This window comes from Zalophus californianus, chromosome 7 (genome assembly GCF_009762305.2).
Source record: "Zalophus californianus isolate mZalCal1 chromosome 7, mZalCal1.pri.v2, whole genome shotgun sequence".
Classification (NCBI taxonomy): domain Eukaryota; kingdom Metazoa; phylum Chordata; class Mammalia; order Carnivora; family Otariidae; genus Zalophus; species Zalophus californianus.
This window is the reverse complement of record NC_045601.1, coordinates 125,323,092-125,347,562: the sequence shown is the minus strand read 5'-3', so window position 1 is coordinate 125,347,562 and position 24,471 is coordinate 125,323,092. Positions and strand designations below refer to the sequence as shown.

The 24,471-nt window shown below is 41.2% G+C and overlaps 1 protein-coding gene across 14 annotated transcripts in view; it reads right to left on the bottom strand.

Annotated features, from left to right (window-relative positions):
- The window catches only part of FARS2 (phenylalanyl-tRNA synthetase 2, mitochondrial), a 537,883-nt gene that overhangs the window by 139,205 nt on the left and 374,207 nt on the right, over positions 1 to 24,471 (bottom strand). For all 14 annotated transcript variants that reach the window (XM_027601919.1, XM_027601925.2, XM_035728493.1 and 11 more), the window contains one exon: positions 4,909 to 5,060. In XM_027601919.1, the coding sequence (XP_027457720.1) occupies positions 4,909 to 5,060 (152 nt within the window). The remainder of the gene's footprint in view (positions 1 to 4,908; positions 5,061 to 24,471) is intronic.

The following is a 24,471-nucleotide window of genomic DNA, read 5'->3' as shown; positions in this document are numbered from 1 at the left end:
GAGAGAGAAGGGAGGGAAAGACGAGAGGAAGGGAAGAAGGAAGGAGAAGTCATCCGAACTGCCTCATCCACTGGGGCTCCCGCCACCTTGCTGTGGCCAGTTAGGAGCAGGTAATGCCTGTGACTCATACCCACCGAGAAGGGGGGCCAGCGACATTGAGAAAGTGCCTCTCTTCGTGAAGCCCCCCTTCAGCTGTTAAAAAATACTGACAAGTGCTCCGGTATAACGACCTGTGCCAAATTTGTTCCAACTGCAAGTGGTCAGTCATAAAGAACAGAACTATTAACTGGATCAAGGAGAGCTGAACAGAGCTGGGACTCGCCTTTGGTGCCCATGGCTCAGGATGCTTACCTCTAGCATCTCGGCCCCAACTAGACCCTGACTGTGGGTTCACAGATCCAGGAAAGCGTGTCCACGACTGTCTGAGCCGACTGTCTGAGCAGGATGCACAAAGCAAGCAGCAGCCCCAGGAACAGGGGGGAGGCCTGTGAGAAGCACTGGTTTGGGGACACGGCCAAGCAGGGCCTGCGGCAGATACCTGGCACATTTTCCCCACCACCCCTTCCTTGTAGTCCAGTCAAGTCTTTTAAATCCCCTAATTCTAACTTCCAAAAACCTCTACCTTGGGCTCAACCCAAATCTGTCCCATCTGAGCCCACTTTATAGTCCATTTCCACAGCTCACAAATAATTGGTGGCATCCCCACATGAGGTGCTTGTGGCTGAAGACAATGGTTAAGTTTCTTTCAGCTCTTCTTTGTTCTCTCTCCTATCCGGGGCTAGGAAATGTTTTAGGTAGTTGTGCTACAGGAGAAAATAAACACTGTACCCCATAATTCCTTCAGGTTCACGGACATAGAGACTAAAATGACCACTGTACTCATAAATGCGTCAAACATCAGATATCCAGGTTTGTATGCTGACATGCATAACTTATTTCCTTAAGTCTTCTCATGACTCAGTGCACTATGCATATAGTAAAATGTTGCAAAGGCATCAAAGCACATCCAGGGACCGCAGATCTCCTCTTCAGAAGTTATCACTACTCTATTTTTTGTTACGTGCAATTTGGAACTAGAAGAATGCCTCTGCACAATGAGTGGCCTATAGATTAAGTGGCAAAGATGCTCTGGGGGAAGGTTCCGAACGACAGACTAGAACAAAAAGTCATCTTCTTCTAACCTGAACAGCTGTTATCTGTAACCCTTCAGGGCACAAACTGTTACCTGTAACCCAGAAAAAATGTGCCCATTTGTCTAACATTATGAAATTAGGTTCATATTCAGCAGTTCATGTCTCCCTGAAACATCTTGGGATCTGCTCTTGTTCACAAAATGACACCTCATTTGTTACAAAAAAAAAAAAAATTAACACACAATTTGTTCAACTACTTGTTTATTTCAGAGAGTCTTTCACTTGCCACTAGCATTTCTCAGTTCTTGATGGTAGGCAAAGAAAGGGTCAGAACTCTTTGGACTGCTTAGCAATATTTAATTTACATGTTTAGAAAATAAAGTTAAGTCCTGAGCTCCAGATATGCATTGATGAGTACAAGGTCACGTGACCCTTCACTTGCCACCACCCAAGTCAGGAACTCTTAATGAGAGGAGAATGGGAGGGTGCAGGGTGCCCAAGGAAAAAAGACCTCTGAGAGGAGGATTTTAGAATATGTGAGTGGTGGTCAGTTAAAAAATTATATGTGGCTCCCTCCTGTATATCTGCGGTCAACGAACTATGGGCCAAATCTAGCCCATCACCTGTTTTTGTAATTAAGGCTTTGCTGGAACACAGCCATGTTTGTTTGGTTTCATTTTGTCCATGACTGCTTTTAAAATAGCAGAGGGGGGCACAGATGTTGCACAGACCCTATGGCCCAAAAGTCAAAATTATTTACTATCTGGCCCTCAACAGGTATTTCCTGAGGATCTTTACTCAGTGAGACACTGTTACTAAATATTGTGTCCTTTTCTGCAAGTCTGTCTTTTTCCTCAGGGCTATAATAGCAAAGTTTACCTTTGGTTGCCAGTAACAAAGATCTAAAAACAATGGCTTCAACAAGACATTTGTCTCTCACATAAAAGTCCAGGGATGAAATGACACTCCGGTGCCAGAGACCCAGGCTGTACTTGACACAACTTCCATTGTCAAGGGCACACCATGGTCCAAAATGGGTGCCAGAGTACCAGCCATTACGTTCACATCCAAGTAGCAGGAAGGAAAAAGGACAGCCTCAACCTAACTTTTCAGGGAAACTTTTGGAAATACCTAAACACTTCCACTTATAAATCATTAGCTAGACTTGGCCACATAGATACACCTAGTTATAGTGCTGCTTAGATAAAAAAATCAAAGTTACATTATTTTTTTAAATGAGGGATTGGATATTAAGAGATAATTAGCAATCTCTGCCACAGGAACCTTACTCCAACCACCAAGTCCCTTATTAAGATAGGTGCACACTCTGGGCAGGCTAATCATTTGGCATAGCTCCAGAATAATTGGCCTTAAGTACTGGTTTAACATTTATTTAAAAGATGGTAAGATCAGTGCCAATAAAAAGTATTTTTTTGGTTGGTTGGTTGTTTTCAAATTTCCAAGCAAAAGTACTGTCTCCTCTGGAAGCAACTGGACAAATCCAACTTTCTTAAGTTAGTATGTGGTTGTGTGTATAGATCTGCCTCAATAGAGCATTCCTATACAGTCCCGTGATTTTTTTTTTAAATGGAATATCTGCCTGCCTGGTGTGTTCTTGGTCAAAGGACACCAACACTACCTCATTCTCACAGAATTTCTCCAATTAGCATGCCCATTCAGCATTTACTCTCACCACTGCAAATCACCTCCAAGTCAGATAAAAACGATATTTACCCCGCCCCCAAACCACACTTACTCCCATATCCAGGCACTAACATCTCCCTCTAACCTTTAAGATCTGATCATCTCCAACCAGAAAAGGCTACTCCTCTAACTTTTGACACTGATGATATGAGAGTAGAGGTAGGGCTAAGGCAATGGCAAGAAGCAAAAGCTTGAGAAGTATAAAATTAGGAATGGATTCTGAATCCTTGATTCCCATGGGTTTTCTACATATTAAACAACAATGGGGAAAAAATAACAAGTCATGTCCTTTTGGTATCTCAGTTAATATTGAACAATCAGTCTTAGTCCTACACTTTCCCTCTTCTTCAAAAGTAAGTACTGGAATTTCACTATCAACATGGAAATTCCTGGAAATTTCTCTCTCACAGAATAGTCCTGGGCTGAATGGGTATTCCATCATGTCAAAAACCCAGGCTGCTCCATATATACTGTTTCTGTAAAGTTAGGGCACAGATATCATCTGCAAACTCCAAAATAATTTAAAGGCTGCCAAAAGCAGCTCAAAACAAGTAGAAGCTAATGAGAAGATGTGAAGGAAAGAAACACAAACAGTGGCATTTCTCAGAAAACACTAGCAAAGGTAACATTTCTCAGAGCTCTGAAGTTCAAAATCTTTATCACTGATAAGTATTGAAACTGAAGTAAACAAAGGCGAATCTTTTGTTTGTAAGAAGAGAAGATTTGGGGTGGGATGCAGAACTATACAAGGAATCAATGAGATGAATGAGCCATATTCAAAGAAAGACTTATTTCTTGGCACTGGAGAAGATAAAAGCCTTAGGGTGGTGAAAACAACTAGCCGAATGATCACCCTAGCCCCTCCCTGCCATGTCAACCCCCACCCTCACACCTTGACTTTGTGCACATAGCTGGTTCAGAAAATCCAATGCCATTCAAATACAAGTAACAAAAAGGCAAATCATATGCATACCACAGGTACATCAATTTAAAAACTGGGGGAAAAATAAGGAAGATGAAAGAAAAACTTTTTAACAAAGAAGTCATAGGGAAAAAAATGTTGCCCCTGGATCATAAGAAATTGCTGGGCAAATATCTTGCAAAAGATTTTTAAAACCAAATGAAGCAATTTGTCTATGAAGTAAAACTACAAAGCACAAATAATTCAGAGAGTAGAAGGCAAGAAAACAGGAGGAACTGAAATGTGAGCTCGCAGAACTCATAAAAGGGGGAAAACAAAGTAATCGAAGATGGAAATGGAATGTGAGCAAGGAAGAAGAGACTGCAGAAAACAGTAAGGGACAGAGAAGGTAGCAATGAGAAAAGCATTCAAAATGAAGTGTAAATAAAGAGTTTTAAAACATTAGAGAGAAAGTAATAGGTAGAGAAGTCACATAAAGGAGAGCCTACTCATGCAGAACTGGAATTCCGGAAGAATGAAACAGAACAATGGATCAGAACAAATCCTTAACGATATAACTCAAGAAAACTTTTCTAAAACCAAAGTAGAGTCAAATCTGATTAGTGTAAGACTACAGCATACACACACACACACACACACACACACACACACACACACACACACACACACACACACACACACCCCAGGAAGACAGGCCAACACTGAGATGGATCCTGATAAAGTTATTAAACTTTATCCTAGGACCTAATACAGCTTTTGGCATGTGGCAAGTGCTTAATAAATATTCACTGAGAGACTGACAAAACAGCTTTTTCTCCACAAACCCGTTTCTGCCACATCTCCTCTGTTCCTGGGATGTGATATGGTAAGAAATCACTTCTAAAAACAATACTGAAAAACTCTAAGATCTTTAAAACATTCTGTCTCACCTATTTACTAAGATAGGAAAGATTAAAACTGCATTTTAGAAAGATTTTTAGAAAGGACTGATATAAAAATCTTTTCTGGTTAACTATATATTCACTATAAATTCTGGAAATATTCTGTCTCATATGCATTGAGTTTCAGCAAAATTTTATTATATATTTCCATAAGCCATTTGTCACACAGAGACAAAAAAAGGATAAAATCAGAAAGTTTTTTACTTACTTTGGATGTTCAAACTTGTCTATCAGATCAACTTTTTCCACCAGGTCTCCTCCAATTGTTCGTACTAAATCATAGAAATCGTTTTCTGTGTAACTCTCAGAGGGCAACCAGAATGAGATGTCATTTATCACAGCAGGGTATTTGCTAAGAGGCTAACAAAACAAGAGAAGAAAAGATAGATTGATTTGTTAGTTGGATGAGAGAATGTTTAAATTTTTCATGGAAAGTTACACTTGGCTAATTAGAAAATGCTGGTAAAACATTATTTCAGCACTTGAATTTTCAGGAACAAAATGAACTTAAAAGATAAGCCAATATTCAAAATTAGCAAATTCCATTATGAATGTTACAGATTCTTATCACATTCATGTGTAACACTACCATATATTATATTTATATAACCATTAATGTACAATTTAGTATAAAGCAATTTGGATATATCATACTTCAGTTTTTTCATTTGAATACTAGAGGAGAAAAAGTTCAAATTTAATTAACAAGTGATTCATTAACTTCCTGTGATATTTTCAGGAAGTCATTTTAATAGAGAAGTAAGTAAAGGCTTGTCAAAATTGATATTTCAATTAGTAATGTCATTATTTGTTAGTATTTCTAATTATTAAAACAAAGGACTGGGATGATAAGTAGCCACTTAGGGAGTTATTTTTCAAATTATGGCTCTAAGGATGGACAAACACAAATGTAGCCAATTCCCCCACTTTATCCCATTTTCCCCAGTTTATTCGAGCTTATCATTATATTGGATAGACACTTAAAATGAGATACTTTTAAAAGTTACTGCCTTTGTTTACATGGCTTATATACATATAAATACATATATATAATAAATGTTTGTCTGTAAGTTACTGCCACAGTAAAAAATGTTTCATTATATAACTATGAAGTCCTCAGGGGATATGTGCTAAAGTATAAATAAATCTGGTAGAAGAACAAATTTATAAACTGGTTTACACCAAACCTGATATCACTATAAACCTTTTGGTGAATCACTGATAAGAAAAAGTGTAACTTTTCAAATGACAAAACCTCCGAAGAACCAAATACACAAAAAATGATTATTCAACTTGAAATATCAATAAAGTTGTCAGACAAATGCATCGGTTCAAAACACACATTTCAAATGAACATAATAAAGCTACCATCTAAAGTGCTTCTGACAAAATACCATGGCTCCTGAAAAATATCTTTGGTTTTCTTTCCTACAGTAAAGTCAAGATCCTGTGATAAATCATTCATGGGTTAATATAACAACACATACGGGAGTACGGTGGTTACACCAGTTGCTTTTCCCTTGGACAACATCCTTTCACCACTTCAGGAACACGGAAATTTAGGGAGATTGGATAAAAGGCTGGGATTGCAAAGAATTCGCATGTAATGCCCTCTTTAGGTGACCCAAGCTGAGATACCACTGAGCTCTGATGACAGACATGGGAGGTGCCCAACTGAGCATTTGTGTCCGCAACCCATTGACAACAGTAAACACGATAATAACAAAATAATGCTGTCAGCCAGAATAGAGGTCCCCAAGACATTAAAAAATGAATTTTACAGTAAATTACAGTTTTAAAAACCAGGGAGAAAAGCCCAGACTGTTGCATTGCGAACTAGTTCAAGCTAACAAATTATATATAACAAGTTTAAAGTAATGGTTTATCTAAAGGAAGCATTCACTATACTAACTGGTATGTGTCAGATATGGGATACCTACTAGAGACTTCCGCTTTTTTGAGGGGGGAAATAAAGGTTTGTTTTGAAAGGATAACTACAGATCTATAGCTACTGGAATGTAGGCTTTCTGATGCTTAGCCAGAGGTGGTATTAAAAACTATCCAGTGGCTTCCCATTGATCTTAGGGTAAGTCCCCAATTCTTGAAAAGTTCTAGCTCTTTCTGTTGTCCAGGCTCACACCGCCTGGCTATTTGGTTTCTTGAACACACTTCGCTGCTTCCTCCAGATACTGTTTTCTGCCCTCCCTACCCTACCTCTGCTCCTCAGCTACCACGTTCACCTCTAACCCTCACAGACTCCAGTAGTCCCTTGTTATGGCAGCCTATACTTCTCTTTCATAATACCTTTCATTATTGTAATTGTTTGTGTAATTACTTACTTAATGTCTGTCTTTCCAGTATATTTCAATTTTTGAGGGTGGGGTGTGTATCTTTTTTTTTTTTAACCTCCAAATCTCTATTACCCTGCACAGTCCCCATGACATTGTAGGCATTCATCAAGAGCGCATGACAACGCTACCTTGTGTGAGCAATGGCTTCGTTACAGTGAATCAATTTAGCTGTTCTTTCTTCTCTAACCAGACCAGCTAATGGACATGGCAGGTAAATAAGGCATAGAGACTTGCCTCCATCCCTGGCTATGCTGTGATAGGGAGATAGTGAGCACGTGGAATGACAAAAAAGAGGCGCACAGGCAAAGTGATTTGGTAGGGACTTGATAATCCACAATCACAGAACAAGATAATTTTAGAATTAGAAAAAAAACCTGTTAACCTAAATAAAGAGGTAAACTGAGGCAAGCTCAAATTATCAGAAACTGAGTTTATTCACGAAAAGCAGAGGAAATGCAATTCGGAAAATGCATGCTGCAGGCAAGTCCGTTGAGGGCTTGGGGCAGCTGTATTAATGGGAACGAGTGCCCAGAGAAGGCAGGCCAGCCAGAGTTCAAGCAGTGAGTTCACTGGCTGGAGGATGGTGAAAGATTCTTAGCAGATGTTCATTGGTCAGGAGATGAGTCTCAGCCCACTGCAAATCAGGCATTTATAGGGAATCAGTCTCTCCATTTTCAAGTTCCATTATTCTGAGGGAGCATGCGGGAGATTCTCTGTTTCATATCTTCCAGTTCCATTTTCGACTGAAATCCCTTCACAGCCCTTAAATAGCATTTGGTATTATTTTGTTTTCTCATTTCTTTTCTTGATCTAGATGAGCAATGTCTATTTTATTAGTTTTAGCAAATAACCATGAATTGATTTGTTCTTTTGAGATCATCTCTATAATTCTCGTGGTGGTTTTTTTTTTTTTTTTTTTTAGAATTGAAGAGGTGATCAAAACTACAGTTATAGTAGAGAATTTAAAAGTCAAAATATATATGAACAATTTAGTAACAATGAGTTTGAAAATTTGGATTAAATGATAATTTTCACTTAAGACAAAATTTAAACTGATTGACACTGTACCAAATTGAATTATCAGTCAAATCTCACACCAAAAGTGTTAGACTCAGATAGTTCATAGTATAACTTTTATCAAATATTTCAGGTGAAGCAGTATCTTTAACACACTATTTCATGAAACAGAAAAGGAGAGAAAAATCAACTAATTTTGTGAGTTTATAAACTTTAAGCCAGAGCTGGATAATCACAGAATAATTTAAAAAAAATTGTAGACCAATTTCACCTTACAACCTACATAAAAATCCTAAATGTAACTTCGGCAAATACAATTCAACAGCATATTAATGTAAGAACACAAAATGACCAAGTAGGGTTTATCCCAGAATAACGGGAATGTTTTGAAACCAAAAGCAATCTACTAATCAACATATAAAGAAAAAAAATCATGTTTTTTTCAGAGACAGGAAGTATTTGATAAATATAATACTTATTTATTATAAGAAAAAAGAGTTTTTTTGGCCAACTATAAATAGAAGGCAGCATCCTTCCTTCCAAGATATTTATTGAAAACCTATAGCAAACATACTAAAGTTAAAATTTTTTAGAAGTATTCGAAATAAAGTCAAAGAACAACATAAGGATACCCTCTCTCACCCTTGCTCTGTCACATTATAAATCCTAACCCAAGGCAGGAAATAGGAAAAGCTATTGGAATGGAATAAGGCAAAATTTGTGATCCTCATGTGAATCTTCCTTACTAACTATATGACTTGGACCAACTGCTTAATCTCTGTTTTCAGTTTCCTCATCTGAAAAATGGAGGATTATTAGTATTTACCTCATATAATAATTGCTATTTCATATATATCATTATACACACAATATACAAGAGTTAACGTGAACGAATTAGAGGTACATATATCACTATGGCTGAAATACAAAAAGTGTATGTTGAGTTTTTAAAAAAATATAAGTTGTATTAAGATGTATTCACTATACAAAGTTTAAAAACAGGTATGGCAATAATACATATGTATAAATAAATTGTATTGAAACAGATGTGGGAAGGCTATACTGGACTTCAAAACAATGATTAACTCTGGGGAAGGAAGGAAAATATTCAAGAAGGAATTTTGCCTTTATCTTTAAGATGCAAAAGAGTTAAGGTTCAACCGTGAATTCTGCAGCAAATGCACTGAGTGAGCTCTGCATGGCTTGGGGTGTAGGCGGGTGGCACACCCCAGTTAAGCGAGGTCAGCCCAACTCAGACTTTATTCCCTTCATGAACACTGATGCTAAACACCCTTGTAATCCCCACTTATCAGAGAGTAGCAAAAAATGCCACCCGCAAACATGTCACTTTGGTATAAGGTTTACTTTGAGCTCAAAGCAACTGAAAAGAAGCTGAGACAAGAAAAGCTCTCAGCTCCGGGGCCAACACAACACAGGCACACAGTTTGCCTAAGAGCAGGGCAAAAAACTTGCAAAGGTGCCTCATCTCCCCTCTCCAATCACTGGAGTCAAGCTGGACCCTTATCAGCCCAGAGATTACACCAGAAGGATCTACTTATCGAACTTGACTAACGGCCCCATATAACTTCCTTTAGTTTCCCATGTATTTATTTACCTTTCCACAATTGGCCCAGAACCAGACTCGAGATCCTTTTTCTTTGCCTTGTTACTTCTCTAAAAATTTATTGCTCTTTTGCTAAGCTGCTATATAAGCCCAATTACCAACCAAGCCTTTGAGTTACTCCTCTCTTATAATCTGTGTGTTTCATGCATGATGCACAAGTTAATAAGGTTGTTTGCTCTAATCTGTCTTTTGCGGCAGAGCACCAGATGACACCTAGAAGGGTAGAAAGAAAAATATCTTTTCCTTCCCCTGCAGTATCCTTACATTTGTTGCATTTTGGCTACCTCTAATGGGGTTGGAATAATATCCTTACTTTATTAGGTTGAGCTAATCCTGGGAATCCATAAATGTTTTTCACAGTTTGCCCTTTTGAAAACCTCTTATTTCTGCCAATTATTGACAATTCCAACCCAAGAATTGTTTTTATGTCCTGTTTGGGGTTGAGGAACAGAACAATCATGGAGTTATGTGCCACCCTAACTCCAAGTCCTCTGACTGTATTGAGTGCCCCTCATAGGTTCATGTCCCTGTCATTATGTCCTTCAGGATCGGGATTAATGTCTGGTTTACCTGTGTAGCCCAGCAGCCCTACAGTAACCGGCTAAATAAATGTCGGTCAAACTCATGTTGAACTGACTTAGCTTAATTTCTTAATTTCCCAAATTTTCCAGGATAGTTTGGATTTTTAAAATAATAATTATGATTCCAAAAAGGACAATTCTCCATGCCATCTGGGTCACATGAATTTGGTTTCTGAAGCTGTTTTCTTCTCTTTTTCTTTTCTTTGAAATAGTTTTGCTTGTTAAATTTTACACCCATGTCCCTTTACTCTCCCCAGTGCCCCCACTTCCCTTTAAAAGGTGCACTCATGTCTTCGGACCCAAGTCTCCAGACTTGCAGGTGAGAACGTTGGCAGCTGAAGTGCCAGAGTCCAGGTAATTAACAAGAGACAGATGAAAGTGGGGTGCATTTCTCCCCTGTTCCAATTAATTTCTTTTATCTTCATTATCTTTCTTCTTGCTTATTTGGTTTTATTCTGTTCTTTCCCCAGCTTACTTAAGTGAAAAAAATAACTCATGTATTTTGGGGCTTTCTTAGTTTTGAGTAAAAGCCTTTAAGGCTATTAATGTTCCTCTAAATACCTCTTTAGATATATCCCACAAACTATGTCTTTCCCTATATTTTCTCCTTTCTTGTATTCTATTGGATTGGTTAATTTTTAAAAATATCCTAATATTTTTCCTTCTTCTTTAAAAAGCTGTAAATTGTATGTCTATTCTCTCTCTTTTTTTAAAGATTTTATTTATTTATTTGAGGAGGGAGCATGAGCAAGGGGTAGGGGCAGAGGGAGAGGGAGGAACAGACTCCTGGCTGGACAGAGAGTCCAACATGGAGCTCAATCCCAGGACCCTGGGAACATGACCTCAGCTGAAGGCAGACACTTAACTGACTGAACCACCCAGGTGCCCCTGTATGTCTATTCTTTAATACACATACACACATATCCTTTAATAAACTGATCTAAAGCCTAAATTTATTTAGGATCTCTATTCTGTCTTAAATCAGACAGAAACCTTAGTTTTTTTTAAAAGGCTCTTCTCCCCAACTATTAGATTTTTATCCTTTGAAAAGCACACACAAAATAATAAGTTATTTAAGACAATGATTAATTTAAGCTAAAAAAATGTTTTTAATTTTATATTTGTCCTCTTTGTTGGGAGACAATTGTCCATGGAATTTCCACACAACCTGTAACTGCTTGTGTCAACAAACACACTTGGAAGACAGAGGTAGTTTCTCCCTTGGGGGCAAGAGCAGATTTGGTTTTTTTTTCACCAGGATAATAAAGATAATGTCTTCCTCAGGGGCATAGGTACGGTAGGCTGGCTCACAGCCTCTCCGAAGGAATGGAAGGAAAGCGAGCCAACAAACATAATCCAAGAATGAAAAGATTGCAGAGCTGCACAGCTCGGTGGTTTTCAGCTGTGCTCTAAGGCCAGTGTGGGAGTAGAAGCCGCCTGAGCGGCTCGGCATCGCCCCTCCGGGGCTTAGGGGTTTTAGGAGAAGCGATGTGAACAGGAAGCCCATGCTGCCTCTGTGCTGTCACAGTCCTTCGTCTCTGACCCAGGAGTCTCTCCAGCAGCCATGAGACTGGCAGACACCTTGTGACCTTGCAAGCAGGGGGAAATCATAGGCCTTTCATAGTTTTTGACAGCCTTCCTTCCTGCTCACTTTTGTTCTTACACATGAACATCCTTTAATCGTCTCTTCCGAGAAAGGCGGTGCGAGGCAAACTCTCAGTATTTACATGTCTGAAACCCTTCATACAAATAATTTAGCAGGGCACAGGATTGTAGGTTTATAATTGTCTCTACTTGGCACTTTGAAAATATTTCTCTAGACTTATTATGCTGATGACAAGTCTGCTGTCAGTCAGTGCTGTTTCTTCCTAAGGAATCTGTCTTTTCTTCCTGGCAGATGTGAAGAGTTTTATCTTTATCCTAGAGGCTCTGCAGTTCGATTCCAATCAGGCCTGGTCTGCTTTTATCTCCATTTATTCTGCTCAGTACTCAGAGTGTGCCTGCAATCGGAGGGCTCGTGTTTTGTGCCACTTCGGAAAAATTCTGGCCACTCCTGTGCCATTCTTTTCATTCTCTTCTGGAACTGCAATAACACATACTGTGGAGCTTCTTTATCTTCTCTTAACTCAATTCAGGTTTTTAATCTTTATGTACTCGTGCTCGGTGAGTTCTTTAGTAATAGCTTAATTTCTTAATTCTCTTCTCAATGCAGTCTAGTCTTATCTGTTTTTTTCTTCTTTATTTCAATGAATCTTTTACTCATTTCTGATATTTCTAATTGTTTCTTTTTCATATCGATTTACACTCTATTTCTGCCTGGTTTTGCCCCTTATTCAGAATTTCCTGTTCTTCTCCTTTTGTATTTTTTTAATGGGTATTATCCTCCATTGATCTCTCTAAGGATATTAGGCAGTCTTTTTTTTAAAGAACACTTTTTGATTTTACTTTACTCTCCAGTGAATTCAGATTCTAGTTGTTGATTTGGTTGGCTGACACTCTGAGGTCAGAGTTCTTTATGTGGTTTGGAATTTGTGTGTGCAGACCCATCTTGTACGGGAGACAATCACTAATGTCCTCTCTCTAAACCCCTCCTTAGTTAGAGATTTTTATGGTTCCTGTACTTGTATTCCTAGCCCAGAATCAAATTGGTAGTGCTGTCTGGGTTCCCACCCAAAAGTGAGATTGCTGATGAAGCCATAGGGGGGGAACTTATCTCAGTTCCTGATAAAGAGGCCATGTCTCAAAATAGACACCTGGATCAATGGAACAGAACATAAAGCCCAGAAGCAATCCCATGATTATATGGTCAATTAATTTTTGGTAAAGGAGGCAAGAATATACAATGGGAAAAAGACGGTCTCCTCAAAAAATGGTGATGGAAAACTGGACAGCTACATGCAAAATAATGAAACTGCACCACTGTCTTACAACAAACACAAAAATAAACTCAAAATGGATTAAGGATCTTGGAGACCTAAAACCATAAAAATCCTAAAAGAGAGCACAGGCAGTAATTTCTCTGACATCAGCCATTGCAATATCTTTCTAGATAAGTCTCCTAAGGCAAGGGAAACAAAATCAAAAATAATCTATTGGAAGTATAACAAAATAAAAAGCTTCTGCATAGCAAAGGAAACAATCAACAAAAGTAAAAGACAACCTACTGCATGAAAGAAGATATTTGCAAATGACATATCTGATAAAGGGTTAGTATCTAAAATATATAAAGAACTTGTATAACTCAACACCCCAAAACCAAATAATCCAATTTAAAAATGGGCAGAAACTGATGGCTAACAGACACAGGAAAAGATGCTCAACACCACTCATCATCAGGGAAATGCAAATCAAAGGCACAATGAGATACCACCTCACACTTATCAGAATGGCTAAAATCAAAAATTCAAGAAACAACAGCTGTTGGTGAGGATGTGGAGAAAAAAAAGAGTCCTTATACACTGTTGGTGGGAATGCTGGTGCAGCCGCTATGGAAAACAGTATGGAGATTCCTCAAAAAATTAAAAATAGAATTATCATATGATCCAGTAATTGTACTACTTGATATTTGCCCAAAGAATAAGAAAACACTAATTCAAAACGATATATTCACCCCTATGTTTACTGCAGCATTATTTACAATAGCCAAATATGGAAGGAACCCCGTCCATCAATTGATGAATGAACAAAGAAGTGGTATATATACAGTGAAATATTACTCAGCCACAAAAAGTCTGAAATCTCGCCATTTGCAACAGCATGGATGGATCTAGAGGGTATAATGCGAAGTGAAATAAGTCAAAGAAAGACTAATATCGTATGATTTCACTCATATGTGGAATTTAAGAAACAAACAAACAAAAACAAACAAAAGAAGATACAGAAACCCAGACTCTTAACTCTAGAGAACAAACTGCTGGTTCCCAGAGGGGAGGTGGGTACAGGGATGGGTCAAGTAGGTGATGGGGATTAAGAGCACACTTATCATGATGAGCACTGAGTCATGTATAGAATTGTTGAATCTGTGTCTTATACACCTGAAACTAACATAACACTGCATGTTAAGTACACTGGAATTAAAAATTAAAATAAAAGAGGCCATGTCTCTGTCCTGCTCTCCTCTCCCTAGGATCAAAGCTTCACTTAAGCTACAGGGCTACAGGTCATGGCGGCAGCAATTTGCAGCACTGATAATTGCCTCCTTTCTAGAGTAGGAGAGCACAACCGCCGCCTGACCCTATTTTCTTCCAGCAGAGTGTACACTCTGGCCCAGCACATTATGCACAGCTCTTTCAGTCCTGATGCTCTGCCAGAGCCAAACCACTGGTTTCCCGTCCTTGCTTGTGAACCTGGAGTGCACAGCGTCTTCATTCTCACTTTCCACTTTGTGTTTGTCTCTTGTCCACAGACATATATCTTTTGTAGGGGGAAAAGGCAAAGGCATGGTCCTGCCTTTTTCATGTTCTCTTTTTAGATTGTTATCTATCACGGCTGTGTGTGTGACGCAGGTAAAGAGCAGTCCACAAAGCAACACCAGGCTGACTCTGCATTTCCTTACACAATGGTTCTTCACTCTGTATGGGAGAGGACACAGACCTCTCGGAGAATATGAAGATGCAAATTTTTGTTCCCAGAACATATTTTCACAAACGCAGATTTTTGCATAGGCTTCTAGGGTTCACAAACCCAGTAAAAGTCCTTCAAGGTGTCAGATAAGGATCCCATCTTTGACCCATACTCAAAATCGTGTCATGAGTCCAAATACAGACAACTGAAATTACTGTATGAAGAGAAGTGAAAAATACCAAATACATACCAAAATATCACATGGTAATAACTACCATATGATGTATATACACATAAGTATGTATAGTTTGCATTCCTATACATTGTAAGGAACGTATACTTTATGATAATAAAGACACATATGAGGTCATCATTGTCTTGTAGTAGCTACTAGGAATGTAGACATATTTATAGAAATAAAAAAGTCTGCTTTTTACAGGCTGGACAAAGAAACTCCTTACTGAAACTCAGCACAACTCTGAAGGGCCATCCTCATTCCAGAGCTGCCTACGGGTGGGCTGAGGCCTTTGCTGTCAATACGTCACAGCCCTCGTGATGTCCTTCTTCCCTTGGCCAGTCCTGCTTCCGTCCCTTCCCTTCCACAGGGGTCGATCCTCACAGAACCTAATAAAAAGCTTCCAGCTTGCTGACTTCTGTCTTAGAGGATGCCTTCTGGGGGACCCTGACTCGTGACTCCTAGACATCAACAAAACCAGGTGACAAAAGAATTTGGTGAGTCTAGGGGGACAGCAAGCGTCAAGGAACATACACTCAGAGTGAGGCAGATCTGGATTGGAATTTGGGTCCCTACTACCCCGTGGAAGTGCCCTGACAAACCTGAGTGTTAGGCACACAGACAAAGACGTGAAGCACAGCCCCAGGTGCATCTTGGCAGGGTGCTTCGTGATCCTCCCAGAGAGGATCGCGCACAGACAAAGACGTGAGGCACAGCCCCAGGTGCATCTTGGCAGGGTGCTTCGTGATCCTCCCAGAGAGGATCGCCAGGAGGCTGTCTCCTATTCACCCTTTTATCCCCCTGGAGGCTATCAGGAGGCAGCTTCTCATTACCACCCCGGTTCTGAAGAGGTATGAGGCTTCCTGCCTTTGCTTTCCTCATGAGAGGCACAGGATATACAACCTCTTAGCTGGAGTCTAGAACTGGCTCCTCAGAACAGGGTCCTTCACAACTTGTGTTATAATCATCCACTCGTTACAGACTGAATTAGGTTGGAGTCCTAAACCCAAATAGCTCAGAATGCAACCTTACTTGGAGACAGAGGAGTCTTTACAGAGATAATCAAGTTAAAATGAGGTCATTAGGGCGGGCCCTAATCCAGTATGACTGGTGTCCTTATATAAAGGGGAACTGGGGCACAGTGACAGACTACAGGGGGATCACCATGTGAGGATGACTCCAGAGAGAGGGGTGCTGCTTCGACGAGACAAGGAATGACCAAGATGGCCAGCAAACCGCAGAAGCTAGGGGGGAGGCTGGAACAGATTCTTCCTCACAGTCCTCAGAAGGAACCGACCCTTCTGGCACCTTAATTTCAGATTTCCAGGCTCCAGGACTGTGAGACAACAGAAGCCCCCCAGTCTGTGGCACCTTGTCATAGCAGCTCCAGGACACCAATACAACCCCTTTAGTATTCATGTCATCCTTTTTTGGTGTGTGGGAGAGGGACCACAGGGAGCTGGCTACAGTCTATGTGAGTAACAAACCATCTAAAATCTAGAGGTGGCTCCCTGCCGCTAAGCAGCCAAATCAGCAGGCCTGGGCCTCGCCTGGTGTGTTCACAGGCCTGAGAAAACTTACATCACAGTTTCTCCATCTATAGAATGGAGACAGCACCTACCTCAGCAAACTGTAGTGCAAATGACATGATATTCACAAAGCACCCACTTAAGTCATTTTCAAGCCAAAACAATGACTTGGATAGTTCAACAGATGCACAGTTTTGACCACTGTCCGTGACACCTGGTTATAAATCATACACTTGCCAAAGTGACTGGAGTGGGGGTGGGGGTCTAAAAACTGAGTTTGGGTTTCACAGTACTACTCCATCCTCACTGGCCCCTTGTTCCAGGCTCACCTCCATATTTAAAATCCAAATGTCCCCATGTACCTTCCAAGGTTAAGATCCTTAAAGGCTCCCTTCTTACCATCCCATGATAAAATCAAAGTTCTTTAGGCCCTCTGTCCCTGTTCATAAATGTTCTCAAGGAAGATAATCTTAACTTCCAGTTGGTAACACAACATGATACTTTGATTCCAGTTTGCTGTGTTTCTACCTCAGAATCTTCCTCTTAACTGCTCTTCTCCCGTTCAGTGATACTAAAGCAGGATAACAGATCATCGTTCCCCACTACGCACGTTTTCTATACTCGTCTATCATTATTAACTCAACCCCTGTCTTCTTCCCTCTAGGCAAAGCTATGACATTTCCTTTTTCTTTTTCTGGTTTAGTAATTATTTTGACAGTCCCTCGAACGGGGGAGGGTCTGTTTCTTCGAGAGTTCTGGAACTGTCAAGGTGACATGTAGTCCACTTTTAACCAGGCTGACTTTAGGCAAAGGATTACTTTGCAGTTCTTCCAGGCAGTGTTTCTCTTTCTAGATCAGAACACACAGTCCCTTGGTTTTTACCATAATTATATTATTAACGGCTACCATTGGTGGGGTGCTGTGTGCCAAAGACTGTGCTGGGCACTTTCTGTGCATCCGCTCGTTAGCGCACGGCACAGTCCTGTGGGATGGACCCTACTCCTCTTCCCACCATGTCCATGTGGGTGGCTTGCAAACCGTGGCTTGCAGACTTTGGCTCATTTGCCCAAGGTCAAACAGTGGGAAGCGGCAGAGCCAAGATCAAATGCAGGGCAGGTGGTGCTCCTAACACCTATGCTTTAAGGCCTCCCATTTAAATCTATGGGCTCACAGAAAATGGCTCCGTTTCTAGTACTGTTTCCACAAGTAGCCCATGCAGCCTAATTAATAATTATGTAAATAAGAACAAGTCTAACATTTATCCCTATGGTGCCTTCCATGACATTTCCTTTTCGAATGATTCATTGAGCTTTCAGATTAATTATCTTGATTTATAAGTACTTCTAGACTGTTTACAGCCCGTGTGATTGTGTTCTTATCTAAATTAACTTAAAAATCAGTCTCACCTATAAAAACAGTGCGCACTATCAATTACTTTGTTTTTGCATTCCACTGTTTCACAGCCCCTGCTTTAATTCCCTCTATTCATTTTGTAATAAAAAAAAAACCTGTTTATCAAATCTGGCTGGCAGGTGTGGCACTTCACAAATTCAGGTTGTTCTAACTCATGATTCCATGCTGCCTTGATGTTCACAGATTTTTTCACTTTGTTCCAATATTCTGTTTTTATTCTTACTTAATTTCTGAGTGCCGGGAGCATAGCGTGTCGGTCAGAGGTAAGCACAACTCCTACTCAGGCAACTTTTATCCTGTGACTTCACCAGAAACTATATGAGAACCAGCAAGTTCGAAGTATTCTTTCAAACTTTCAGTTTCTCATATCTGTTCTTAATTTTTTTTAAAGATTTTATTTATTTATTTGACACAGAGAGGGAGCAGCAGAGGAAGAGGGAGAGGCAGGCTCTCCACTGAGCAGGGAGCCTGACGTGGGACTCGATCCCAGGACCCCGGGATCATGATCTGAGCTGAAGGCAGACGCTTAACTGACTGAGCCACCCAGGCACCCTTTGTTTTTAATTTGTTTTTATTTGTGCCTTTGTGATTTTATAAAATTTAAAAAATGCCAATAGTAAACTGCATTGCTGTGTAATCATGAAAATACAAGGGTTTTTTGTTTGTTTTGTTTTGAAAATACAAGGTATTTTAAATGGCAAAAAGAAAAAGAATTTCAGGTCTGGTTGAAGATTCACAGAAAACAAAGAATTTCCATAATGAAATCATGGGGACCACTCATTTTAGGGCAACCTTCTACTGAATTAATGTCCCATGTTTCTACACCATGGTCCCCCTCAACTATCTACTGGACTCCTTCAGAGCAGAAACAAAATTTCGAATCCTTTTGAATCCTCTCAAATTTACTTTAGAGTTCTAGACGTCTTAATTATTTAAAACAAATCGTGTGCATGTGAAAAACAAAGATGAGTTTGCTACTGCTGTTAAGCCGGGTTGGGGAATGGAGAGCTGGGGCCCCACATTCTGTGTGGGGCCCTAAGGATCCCAAGCAAGGTCTCAGGGCCCTGCCGGAATGTAATGGCTTCTAACTTAAGAAACAAAAGAAAAAGGTAAGCCTCAGAAATCTCTATTTAAATAAAATATCATAGGAGCTTCTAGTGAAAAAAGGAATTGCAGGGGAGTGGGAGCCTGCAGCCCAGGCCACCAGCTTAGAGTCCTGGCGGAGAACCACACACACAGAATACAAATGGGAAGATGTTCCAAAATTGATTGTGGAGAGGGTCGCGCATCTCTGCGAATATGCTAACGACCACGATCACACAACTTAAATGGGTGAATTGTGCGGTATGTGGACCATATCTCAATAGAGGTATGAAAACAGTAAGTGACTAAATAAACTTAACTGATCAAAGAAATAAGCGTTCTAGAAATGGAGAGCTTCTATTTTGTATTTAGTCTCTTCACCTCATCTTCAGAACTTATCAAAGACTTCATCTCTGCACTCATATTTTCAGGTGAGATAATTAAACCATTCTTTTTTTTTTTAAGATTTTATTTATTTGTCAGAGAGAGAGAGAGAGCGAGTACAGGCAGGGAGAGAGGCAGAGGGAGAAGCAGGCTCCCCACCGAGCAGAGAGCCCAACACGGGACTCGATCCCAGGACCCTGGGATCATGACCTGAGCCGAAGGCAGACGCTTAACTGACTGAGCCACCCAGGCATCCCAAGATAATTAAACCTTTCTGAAGCAAGCATTACTTCTGTACTCTGGGCTTTCCTCTCCAGGGTAAAATGTTTGTCAAAGTTTTGCCCAATTGTTTAAATCTCCCAATAAATGACTGGTCTGGATCTTCACAGCTTTGTACAATCACTATAGTTTAAGTGAGGTCACACCTAGCTTTTTGATCATTTTTCCCAGTAAATCATGTTTACTGAGAGACAGATATTTCCCTTCCTTAAGCCTCAAGTAAGTGAACAGGGGCCCCATTTTATCCCACCTCATTCTCCTGCCTCCTGGGAAAAATACAAAATGGGAAACTGGGTTTGTTCATCTCCGACCCCAAATGTAACCTCAATTAGAACACGGACTCTGTGAGGGCAATCGCAGTTTCTTCTTCATTTTATGTCACCTCAATCTGTACCAGACCCCCCACTCTGCCAGGGATTGCACACACTGGGAGGTAAACCCCAGGGCCAGCTAGAAAAAGTAACTTGAACTTGCCGGACGTGGACCATATCTCACAGAGCTGGCCTTCTGACTATTTCCAAGGGAAAACAGGCAAAACAAAAATTAACCTCAAGAACTTTAGACGTTTGATTTCAATGGCTCGTTCAAAACTGGAGTAAAGACCAACCTTGAGACTCACCGACAAAAGGCCTTTTATAGAGCAGACTCTCTTGGATTTGACCTTCTTCCTTGCTTTCTCACCCCACTTTCTTCCCCCACAACCCTGTCTACAGGTCCTTTTAGGCCAGATCCTTTTAGGTGTTTTAGGCCATCAAGATGCCTTGATACTATGTCTTAATATTTCTTCCTGACTCCCATAATGCCCCCAAATTAACACTGTCTCAACTATTTTACAGCAACAGACCCCAGCGAACAGATAGCCATCCCTGTGTCTCAAGTTGTGTTCTCCCCCCTTTTGGTAACAGAAATGTCTAGGGGAGGTGGGTTAGGCTAATTACTTCTGAAAAAACATTTACTGATTTGTTATTTCTAGAATAGAATCTAATACCAACTCTCTGCCATAGGGTAGAAATGGGTAGGGGAACAAAAAGTTGTAACCATCGAAATTCTTAAAACATCGTAGCTGCTCTGGGCAAGGACAGGGGTGGCCGGGGGATGGAATGAAACGGGGAGGAAAACATGAGATGCAAGGTGCTGGTGACATTCACTACGGTGGGGTGCTGACTCCATCGGTACCCACGGTACTCTCCTACTTCACAACTTAAACACATTATTTTTCAAATATCCAAATACTAGATTTAAAAAATTAAAGGAAAAAAGGATATCAATGCTTAGTCATTTACCTACAGAAATTATGTAATGGAAGGAAACATTGGCCACAGATTATGCATTCACATGTGAAAAAGAAATAGTTTTTTCCATATTTAAAAATAAAATTCCAGCTGTTAGTATTGGACTCTATTTCAACAAAGAAAACAACGAGTTCAGCTTCCCCACATGAGAGACAAATGTGAAGCATTATTTTCTTTTGTACCAAATCCGAACGAGTCTAGCAGAGTCCACAACAAAAGTTCACAGAGGGCAGATGTGATACGTTAGTTGAAAGTACATGGAATGTGAGTATGGGGTTCCCATCAAGAGACCCCCCTCACTCAGGTAAGAGCCAAAGAATTTACATGTAATCGGGGACAGAGAACAAGACAACTTCACCAGGCTGCTCAGACACTGTCCCCGCCACCAAGGAGCTCCCAGGCAATACGGGAAGAAGGCCATCAGAAGTGGGACAAGCAAAATGTGGTTTGTGTGGTGGAGCAGACGGAAAACTCCCTTGTGGTGCCGGAGACGCAGCCATCTTTGTAAATATGCTCAAAAGCCTGAATGGGGGTCATTAGAATACTTCTCTCTCTTCCTGAGAGAAAAACACCTCTTCCATCCATTAAGTGAAAGTCTCGGTAAGATAAGTTCATTAAAATACTAAACCAGGGAGTGCATCTGAAGAAGTTTTGGGCCATCTGTCGTGTCAAAAGCCCACGCTGACAGGGAGAGAAAGGTGATGAGTAACGACTTTCTGGAGAAGATGCTGCCAGAACAGGCACACACAGCCCAGGGGCAGCAAGACCAGACTTCCGCTTCTCTCTGACCGTGGACAAACTGCCAAGCTCTCTGGGCCCAAATTTCCTCATCTGCCAAAGAATGCACTCAGCGCTCCCCACCCTGAGGTCTATCAAGACTGTCCCACAGGATGTCACAAGAGGTACCCCAAAGAACCTGGGCCATTGTCAAGTGCCTCTGAGAAATGCTGGGAAAACCCACCCTTCCTCCTCTTCAGAGGCCTACGTCTTCTGAAACTGTAAACCCGAAGGAGCAAGTGAGCCCAGATTTTCGAGTCCACAAATCATGCGTGCCACGCCACCCTGCCAGAAGAGAAAGGGCAGGGGCATTCGCCAAACATATCCGTGTCCTCGCTTCCGGGATGGCTCAGTGGTGCCTCCACCCACATCACAATCCCTGCCGCTCAAAATGACCCTGGCTTGCTTGCCACTTTAAACAAAACTTTAGAGTTGGAAAATAAGCTTTTCAGACTTGCATCAAATAAACCTTATGCCATGTCACAGAGGCTACAAGCAAGCAACATTGTCACTCAAAGAGGTAATATTCCAAGCGCATTAATGATTAAATTTCCCCATTGCAAAATGAACCAGAATGTTTCTGTACACAGGGTGGGACACGAAGGCAATTTTTGCGATTTCTCCTTTTCTCCAAAATGATCACATCTGCTGGTTACCTGTACGTGACCCAAGGTTTTCACTTCCATGTACCCATCCTCACAGTGAGGTAAGGCACGGGGTTGTCCAGGTTGTACAGATGGGGAAATGGGAGAGCAGAGACTGCTGTGCTCAAGGGTGCACAGGTAATGAGTGGAGAGGGGGGTCTGAACACAGGTGCACAGGGCCCCCAAATTGCCAATTCATCCGTGATATCACACCACAGCCAGCGAAGGGCCCCTCCTCCCGAAGGCCTCCCTGAATGTGGAGGACAATGGTCACATTGCCTCTGCTCCTCTCCTCATCCTTTTTGAGCTCCAGCACATCCTTCAGCCCCAGGAGACTCCTTGGTAAAACAGGAATGATATCCTTACCTCACTGAATGATTATGAAGATTAAATGGGTTAATATATATTAAAAACCCTTATAAATTACAAAACCCCATATAAGGTAAGGTATGATTAACTATCCCTTTGTTTTTGTTTTATAAGTTTAAAAAAAAAAAAACCCATCAGATTCACCACATAATAATGGCTACCGTTTAGTTGGCGCCTACCATATACCAGGCACTGTTACCTTACTTCATCTTCAAACAGAGCCTGGAGGGAGGTCGCTCAGCCGGTACAACTCTGCTCTTCCACTTACTGGTTTTTGTGACGTTGGGCAGTTCCTTTATCTTTCCATCTGCAAAACAAGGATCCTGCCCGTAGCCCCTCATCTGGTTGCTTCCAGGATCCGAGGCATCAGTATACGTAAAGCACATACTAACCACTAGATGTTTAGTGCCTCATTTCTTGTCCGTTTGTACATGGCCGAACCATGCCTGAACTCAGATCCCGCCGTTTCTACTACCTCTTCACGCTGTGGCACTTCCCATGCTCTGTAATCCGGGAAGGGTTTACATATCTCTCTGCGTTACTGGATTAAAAGGGTCTCAAAGGGCAGGGGCCACATTTGCTCCCTCTTCACCTGAAGCATGGTGCCTGGCCCACAATGGAAATAACTAACATGTATGGGGCTGAATTAGAAAGCCTGGCCGCTCTTCCCCGGGGTTACGGGTTTCACCAACCTTGATCTGCTGTGGCCCCAGGACATGTGGCTCTTGGGGAGGGGAAGTAGGAAAAGGGGGAGAAGGGTCCTGTGAGAAACGCTGACAGAGAAAAGGACAAACGATCGGGAGGTGGGGCTGAGACAGCACTTCCCCTCAGGTACATGCATCAAAGATCAGGGGGTAGACCCCTTTTGGTGGAGGCATAAGGGGATTATAAACTGAAAACACCAAAGTACAGGGGCCCCTTTAGACTTTTGTTCTGGAGAGCTAAAGGGTCAAAAGTGGAGCGGCCAGGAGCAAGCAAGAACAGGACCCTCAAGACTTTTGAGTTTAATTAAGGCTCAGAGTGATGAGGGAGAAAGACCCCCTTAGGCTAACAAAGCAGCTCACCTACCTCCCAGGCCAGTTACTAAGCTCCTACCTCCCAGCTCCAAACCCACTGCCCCACTCTGCTGTGTGAGGATGGGCTGGGCTCTGCATACCGCGACTCTGGAGGGAGGTGGAAGGGAGGAGGGAGGAGGGCCTGGCTTCTCCTGCTGGCCCCCTACTTTCAGGGCCCCAGCAACACCGCTTGGGCACCCCCAGGAAGCCACTTTTGACCATATAGCAGCCAAACCCACTGTGCAGCCTTTCCAACTCCTGCAGAACCAGCTTCATTGGACCCTCCTCAGAGGTGGGTCCTAGCCCCTCCTCTGGACTCAGAGACGGCTGCTCTTCTTCCTCCTCAGAGGTCCAGGTCTTAGCTTTCAGGGACCACGTTTTTAAATTTTATTAATTCCAACTTCTTTTGTTTTCTCAGCCTTAGAGGGGGTAGCTGCTCCCTGTGATTGCTACCTCCGTGAAACTTTAGTGTTCTCCTTTTGACTTTTAGTTATCTCCCTCAAAGGCTAATGTTTCTTTAGATTATTTACAATAAAAAAAAACAAAAAAAACCAGACTGGTGTGGTTTCTGTCTC